This window comes from Acartia tonsa, chromosome 13 (assembly GCF_053477335.1).
Source record: "Acartia tonsa isolate MP-2025a chromosome 13, ASM5347733v1, whole genome shotgun sequence".
Lineage (NCBI taxonomy): Eukaryota > Metazoa > Arthropoda > Copepoda > Calanoida > Acartiidae > Acartia > Acartia tonsa.
In genome coordinates, this window is record NC_137272.1 from 41,648,411 (window position 1) to 41,656,158 (window position 7,748).

General features: G+C 30.6%; 1 protein-coding gene across 1 annotated transcript; it reads left to right on the plus strand.

The window, feature by feature from the left end:
* Positions 1 to 2,247: 2,247 nt before the first annotated feature.
* Positions 2,248 to 3,808, plus strand: LOC145335468 (uncharacterized). Its single transcript, XM_080181229.1, has 2 exons — positions 2,248 to 2,302; positions 2,794 to 3,808. Exons 1-2 carry the CDS (start codon positions 2,285 to 2,287, stop codon positions 3,697 to 3,699), a joined length of 924 nt encoding a protein of 307 aa, XP_080037355.1. The 5' UTR covers positions 2,248 to 2,284; the 3' UTR covers positions 3,700 to 3,808.
* Positions 3,809 to 7,748: the final 3,940 nt, after the last annotated feature.

The following is a 7,748-nucleotide window of genomic DNA, read 5'->3' on the forward strand; positions in this document are numbered from 1 at the left end:
TGCATCTTTACACATTTTTATTGAGAAATCCTTGTCTTTAGGTTCTTTTCTTTATTTAGAAATCTACTTAGTTAGCCATTTATTTGTCTTTATATAAAGCTAAATCCTAAATATCAATACTAGTTTAATCCACTTCTTATTCAAAGCATTCCTAAAAAGGAAAACTGGTAATTTCCAATCTAACCAGGAAGATAAAAATAGGTAAGTGAGCGCTTGAAAAATCAAGTTTTAAATGGGAAGTTGTGGTGTTCCTTTACTTCCGGATAAAATCACATGCTCAAGTGTTTTAGCTAATAAATAAAGAATGTGTTTAATGATAAGAGCGAAGTAGTAAAGGAGCTGTGCAGTTTGTGCTGTTGTAATAATATGTTGAGGTTCTAATGATTTGAAAATGTAATATTCTGCGGAATCGAAGACATTATAGTGACCCACTCAGAAAAAAAGCAGGGATAGCATAATGGGCAATAAATTTCCCCCACTTGTGCCCCAAATTTTTGTTTTAAAAAAGTATATACTAAAAGCCTTTTAATAAATTTGAGAGGGGGGACGGGGTTGATAACGCTTAATTCTAACGCCAATGTCACATCCTTGCCTCCCTGTAAAAAAGGTGGTTGGGTAAGTCCCCATTAAAAAAAGCTTTTCCATCATTGAGGTAGGTCTGTCTTTACGTCCGTCAGTATGTAACAGATAGCTCTTATCGTTGTTCTTCAGGCATGTTTGAAATGTCTCATCGATTTCAAACTTGGCATGCTGTTTTCTGTTAGGTACAATTAAGAAAGCGTAGCAACTGTTTGGTCACTAACTTTGTCCGACTGTCCGTCAAGAACGGTATGTATTATATTTTTAATTGTGTGTGGGAATGCAATTTTCTCTGCAGTTCTCTTAAACTAAAAATACAAATCAACTACTTAAATCACTTTGCTCCTTCGACATCTGTAATTTAAGCTAAATAGAGCGAGTTTTTTTTTTCAGTACAAAAAATAAAGGTTTTTATAGCTGAAAATAGTATTGTGTTCCAAATTTTATGTAGGTTGTAATTCTTGTTTTTAAAAGTGAAGCTTTTCTATAAATAGGGTCGGTCCGTCCGTACATCCGTCCGTACGCCCGTCTGTAACGGATAGCTTTTTTCGTTAGAATTGTCCTATCGATTTCAAATTTTGCATGGTGATTCCTTTAATAGTTAGGTACGATTTAGAAAGCGTAGCAACTCTATAATCATCACCAAAATGTCCGTACGTCCAATTTAAACATAATGATTTTTTTTACTTTTTTAAAAACAAATTTTTATGTGATCTAATCATCCGATTAATCTGATTTTTGGTATATTGATTCCTGGGACAACAAAGTATAATGTAATAAGCGAAGCAACTCTATAATCAAGTCCTAAAAATGTAAGTATGTCATTGTCCATAAACATTATCCTGAATCAAGCAGCTTTTCAACAAATTTACTTACAATTTTGCTTTGACTCTTATACATTTATATTATGATTATTCAGTTCTGACATTATACAAGTGTTAATGTCCGTTTGTCCTACCGTTTCAGTGCTTCCATTTTTTGGATGTTGTCATCCTTGTTTTTTATAGTTTTACTTACAAACTGTAACCAAACCACAATAGGTTAACAGTGGAATTTTTAATAACTTACTTTATAATTCATTCAAACCTGAAAATTAAATTCTAAATTAATTTTGGTTCCTGATATACATGTAGTGGATATGCCCCTAGAGGCCTTTAGAAACACTGCGGTGAGGGAATGAAAAGTTCACCCCAACCCTGTTTTCAATTTAAGTTAAAAAGTAAAAAAAATTTGGAGGGGGGGGGGGGTTCTGACACAGACATTCTGTTACTTTTATGTATGGATAAGGGATTTGTTATGTTCTTTAAATTTCAAATCTAACCAGGAAGTTTGTTTTAAGGTAGAAACTATTCTATTCGATAAAGAGCCAAGGTACTGCCAAACGTGTATTAATGTAATATTATTTAGATTCTATTGTAGCTTGTACGCGGCTAAACTAAAATCTAGAACCGCGACTGCAGAAGAAAGTTCGGCTTTCAAAAATAATATTATCTATAAAATTACTACTGTGGTACTACACACATATGTATATTACAAAACACATAAAGCCTGTATTACTACTTCCTCAATATCTATGAATGTCTATAGGGTTTCTAAAAAAGGGTAAGGAAAATATTTGGGCCGTGAAAATGTATAAATATTTAGCTGTCTAGAGTTTTGTTCAGTTGATCTTGGAGTTCTTCTAAGTTCACATACAAAACCAATTATGGTCCTTAAATACTTTGTAAGTATCTTTTTTTCGTTTACACTATATAACTAGTTTAAAGTTTGTGTGTGTTCAATAAGATCTATAAAAAGCATTTTTAAAATATCAATATCCATTAGGTATGCATTAAATTTTCAAAAGATATAAAAATATATCAACATTTGTTAAAAATTCTCTGTATTGTTTATCATAGTTTTAATACACCTCTTCTTGTAAACTTTTGTATTAGGAAATAAAGCCTACAAATCAAAACACAAAAAAAAACAATAATTACATCAAAGCATATTTTTTTCTCTCTCTTTAAATTGAATTGTTAATTTATATATATCTTTTAAAAGGAAATTTAGCAAGAAATAGAAAATTGATATTATCATGCTTATTTTATTGCTTTTATTACCTAACATATATTTTATATCCATTTACTTAATATTAGGGCTGTACATTAAATTTAGTCCTATTTATTAATGAAATGATATAATTTTCAGTTTAGTAATGCTATTTATTTTTAGATATGTTTGTTTGCATCTGCTACAGTTTTCTCAGCCACTGTTCCAACCCTTGACGACAAATGTGAGGCAGCTAGACAAGTTGGAGTCAACTTCACTTCATATTCAGATAATGTTGCTCATTGTTTACATTCCATATCAGTAGAGGATATCCAATATTTTTTTGATGACAAGTTCCCTGTTGAAAACAATGTACCCACTGTTAATTTAGATCTAACAGGCGCCCGAGTTCTACCATTTGCCCCTTCACGTCCATCTGTATTTAAATTTCCTGGTGGTGCAGCATTTGATTATATCATGTCTAACAACGACAATACTGATCAATTTTTTTCACTGGGCACAACTACTTTAGAAGAAATTATGCACCAAATGCACATGTTAGAGATGTGGCACATGGCATCAAAAGTTTACAAAGAGATTAGAAATATAAATTTGAATACTGAAGTAGTATGCCCCTGCCTAGTTAATGAAAAAGAAAATGGAATTTTTCTTAAATTAAATGGTATTTCAAATATACTTCATAAATTGATTCCATCTCCTATTACTGATGGGGAAAGAAGGGTCCCTAGGAGACAAGCCAAAAGTATGAACCTAAAACCTTATAACCAAGGAGATTATCTACACATCTATAGTGCTGAGGACTTGATGCTTCATAGACATGTAACCAAAAGAGATACTGAGGAATCGGAGATGATGGGCGAATCACCTGAAAAGGATTACATTCCTGGCGAGGTCTACAGAACAATTGATGGCAAAGAGTATCAGATTATTCCTGAACTTAAAGACTCCAGGAGCTGGAACTTCTATTGGAAATCCAAGGTAGCAGGGCCTAAAAGTAAAGAAATTGAATATCAGCGTATGTTTAATTTTGCAATGTATATGTTTTGCAAGATAAATTTTAATGGGTAAACTTATGTCTGATTATTATTGTTTAGTTTTTGTTTTTTATTTTATTTGTTTTTTATTTGTTGATATTTTTACATAAATCTCATGATATTTAATACATTTAATTTTTGAATATTGTTGTTTTATTTTATGTCAGGAATAAGGTATAACCAACAAGCGAAATAATTCTAAAATAATATTTGGGGGGCAAATGGAGAGCTCGTCAATTTAACAATGTGTTGCCCCCCAACGACAACTGAAAACACGTATAAGTTTTGTGATTTTTTTCCGAATTAATTTAATTGTTGGTACAAGCTGATTTTATGTGTATGCTAAAATAAAAGAAAAGTTATCTGCGTACCAATTTTATCAAAAACTAGAACCAAGTTTTAAGAGTGTTTGATATTAAATGAAAAATTATAAGATAATTTTAAGATAATCACTTAAAAATAAATATCATAATAACTATCTTTGTCCCATTTTACAACAAACAAAAAAAAGAAAAATTTTCCTAATGGAATTTACAGATTTTGTTGGAAATCTTTTGAAATTTTAATGGCATCAAAGTTTTTGCCACTCTTGTGTGTTTTTGATTGTGTGTGAGTTATATAGGCGTAATCAGGGCCTGTTTGATAAAGGGCTCAGTAAACCTGAAATTGTAGCGAATTAGCTCGTTGTAGGGAAGTTGATAGGTTCGAATCCCGGCCTAACACCGAATCATATCTAAAGATGTTAAAAGGGGTTCTTGCCGCTGCTATGTCAGGTGTGCGAAAAAAATAGTTAGAGTAGAGGGAATGCTTTGGCAAAATTCTTTAGTCTAAAGGGCTCAATAGCTAATTCTGCACTAGAGTCCCAAAGCAGATTTTTTTTCTATTTAGCGTGGTTGTGGTAAACCTCTATTGGCTTGGAATCAGATATTATAAAGGATTTTTTTGGGATGGGGGGGGGGGAGGGTTTTAAACTTAGGGTTGGCTTTTACGTGTTTTTGAGCTATTTCTACTAAAATTGAGCTACAACTTTCTATAAAAGTATGGGTTAAGTAACACAGATTAATAAAAGATAAAAAAAAATGAAGAATTAATTAGATCTAAATATAATGTTGATAAAAGTTATTTGTTTAAATTTCTAGGTATGCCCTAACTTATGTTGGGATGTTGTTAAATCCATTCTTAGTATGAAAAGGTCCTACAAAAATTACAATTTTTGACAGCTATTTTTTCTTTTTTTTCCAACATTTTCCATGCAATTTATTAGGATTTGATATAACCATTAAATTAAATTTTTTGATAATTCAAATGACCCTTTCTAAGAAAGGAATAGTTAGCTATGAGACAACCAACCATTTAATTGCACAAGCATTTTCTAACTGCCTGGGAAGATCCGAGATGTCCCCTCCCTATTGTCCTATCCCTGAAGAAAAAATCATTGTAAATGTAAATAATTCAATCTATTATGGACATATAATAAATTGACGGAATCTCTCATAAACTCTTTTCTATTTATCTTGGCCTAAAATAAAAAAAGAACCTCGACAAAAAATATATATTATAGAAATAGTTTGATAGAAATTTTTGTAAACGTAAATTAGATAGTAGAAAAATTTTCCGTATTTGTTAATTATTTGTAAAATTATAGTATATTGTATGACTCCTATTGATGTAAAGACTCTGGAAAAGAGTGAAAAGTTAAATTGATTCCACAGAAAAAAGAGAAAAACTATTCAAACTTTTTTTTATTTTCCATCACTTTCAAATCTTACACTTTTCTTGTTACTATAAAGATTTGATTTTATTTTGAAATATATTGTTGTTGTTCATATTTTCATGGATGGTAACTAGACAAAGTGTCTTAAAAATCAGCCATGTGACGTCAAAAAAATGAGGGAGACAAGAGGAGAAGTGGGAAAGAAAACCTATTAAAAGAGATGGATAATCCTTATTTTATGACGTCACATGGCTGTTATTTGAGACACTTTGTACGTTTACCATGCATGCAATAAATTTGTGCTGAAAAGGTTTCAGGCTTTTGATGATTTAACATTGTATTTCTTAAAGAACGTCCTAACGTTCGTACAAACGAACATGATCATTAGTTTAATAATTCTAGATTTATCCTATTGAGAAAAAAATATGTCTGAGGATTCCTGTGACGTTGAGGTAATGTCCATATGTTTTTTCTAATGATCTGATTTTTGTATTTCTAATAATCTGATTTTTGTAATGTCTTTTCTTAGGGCAATTTATTTACAATTTTTGTTCAGACTATTTTATTTGTAAATCTTCGCTTGTATGTATAATATCATTCTTAATTCTATAAAATCTTGAAAAGAAAGGCAGATTGTATAAAAAATAATTTTCTAATTTTAAAAACAAACATTCCCTCGCCATAAAATAGCACTTACTTACACTCATACAGTTGATACCACGAAAACAAGTCTTACTATTTAGATATGTTATCTTAAATTTACTATCCTCAGTACTCTTTTTAAAAGCAAAGCTTTTCTATAATTAGGGTCGGTCCGTCCGTACGTCCGTCCGTTCGTCCGTCCGTTCGTCCATCTGTACGTCCGTCCGAGATAGATAGCTTTTATTCGTTAATGTAGGCATGTTAGAATTGTCCTATCGATTTCAAACTTTGCATGATGATTCCTGTAGTAGTTGGGTACGATTTAGAAAGCGTAGCAACTCTATAATCATTACCAGAATGTCCGTACGTCCATTTTAAACATGTTGATTTTTCTACTTTTTTAACAACAAATTTTCAAGTGTTCTTATTATCCGTTTGATCTGATTTTTGGTATATTGATTCCTGGGACAACAAAGAACAATATTATAAGCAAAGCAACTCTATAATCAAGCTCAAAAATGTAAGTATGTCCATAAACATTATCCTGCTTCAAGTAGTTTTTTAACATATTTACTTACAATTTAGCTTCGACTCTTATACTTTTAAATTCTGATTTTTCAGTTCAGATACTATACAAGTGTTAATGTCCGTTTGTCCTACCGTTTCAGTGCTTCGCTTTTATGGATGTTGTCATCCTTGTTTTTACAATGGAGGAAGGGGACACTGGTACCCAAAATTAAAAAGAAATATGATCTCTTATTGTTTTGCATAACAATTTTGTGTTCTTTCAATAAGGTCTTGATTGGTTGTTTTAAACTTGCGGTGTGCATACTTTTCCACCGATATTTTTGTTCTACGTAGGAGATCATTTGGTCTATTATTGTGTAACTGTTTGTACATCATTTTGTCGTTAATTGTATTATCCCTTTAGACCTTTGCTTTTAAATTTACATTTACCCAATACAAAACAAGCCTATATAACAAAAAAATGTTCTATGAAATTGAAATTTTTTCATATGTTTATCCTTATAGTAGTTTTTCAAATGTAATAATAATCCTAGTATAGATGCAGAACGCTTCAATCTGTAACAAATAGTTAGATAAATATGTATTTCAACATAAGCATACAAAATAATAATTATAAATATAAACACATATTTTTATACATTTTATAATACAAACTGAAAACAATTTCATAAATCACTTGAAATTTATAGCCGGGGAATGAGAAATGGTATAAACACTAAGAGATATAAGTTTTCCGGAATTTTAATGTAGGGAGTAGATTTGAAATCTGCATCAAATTTTAAGGATTTTTTTTATAAAATTCATTTTTTGTATAATTCTTTATCCAAAAGCGGAAATACAAATTAAGTTAATTAATTTTGGCATCCGTGATTGGTGGATTTAAAAAATCTGCGCTCTGATTGGATGTCGTACATCATTAAACCAATTAGAGCGCAGGTAGTTTAAAATCCAACTATCCTATTGGTCAAAATTAATTTACTTAAAATGTATTTCCGCTTTTAGATAAAGAATTATACAAAAAACGAATTTTATAAAAAATCCTTAAAATTTGATGCAGATTTCAAATCTACTCCCTACATTAAAATTCCGGAAAACTTATATCTCTTAATAAACACTACTATACTAGCAGTGTGCAATGACTTCCACATATTACAACATTCAAAAGAATCATATTTACAAGAAACATAATATCAATACAT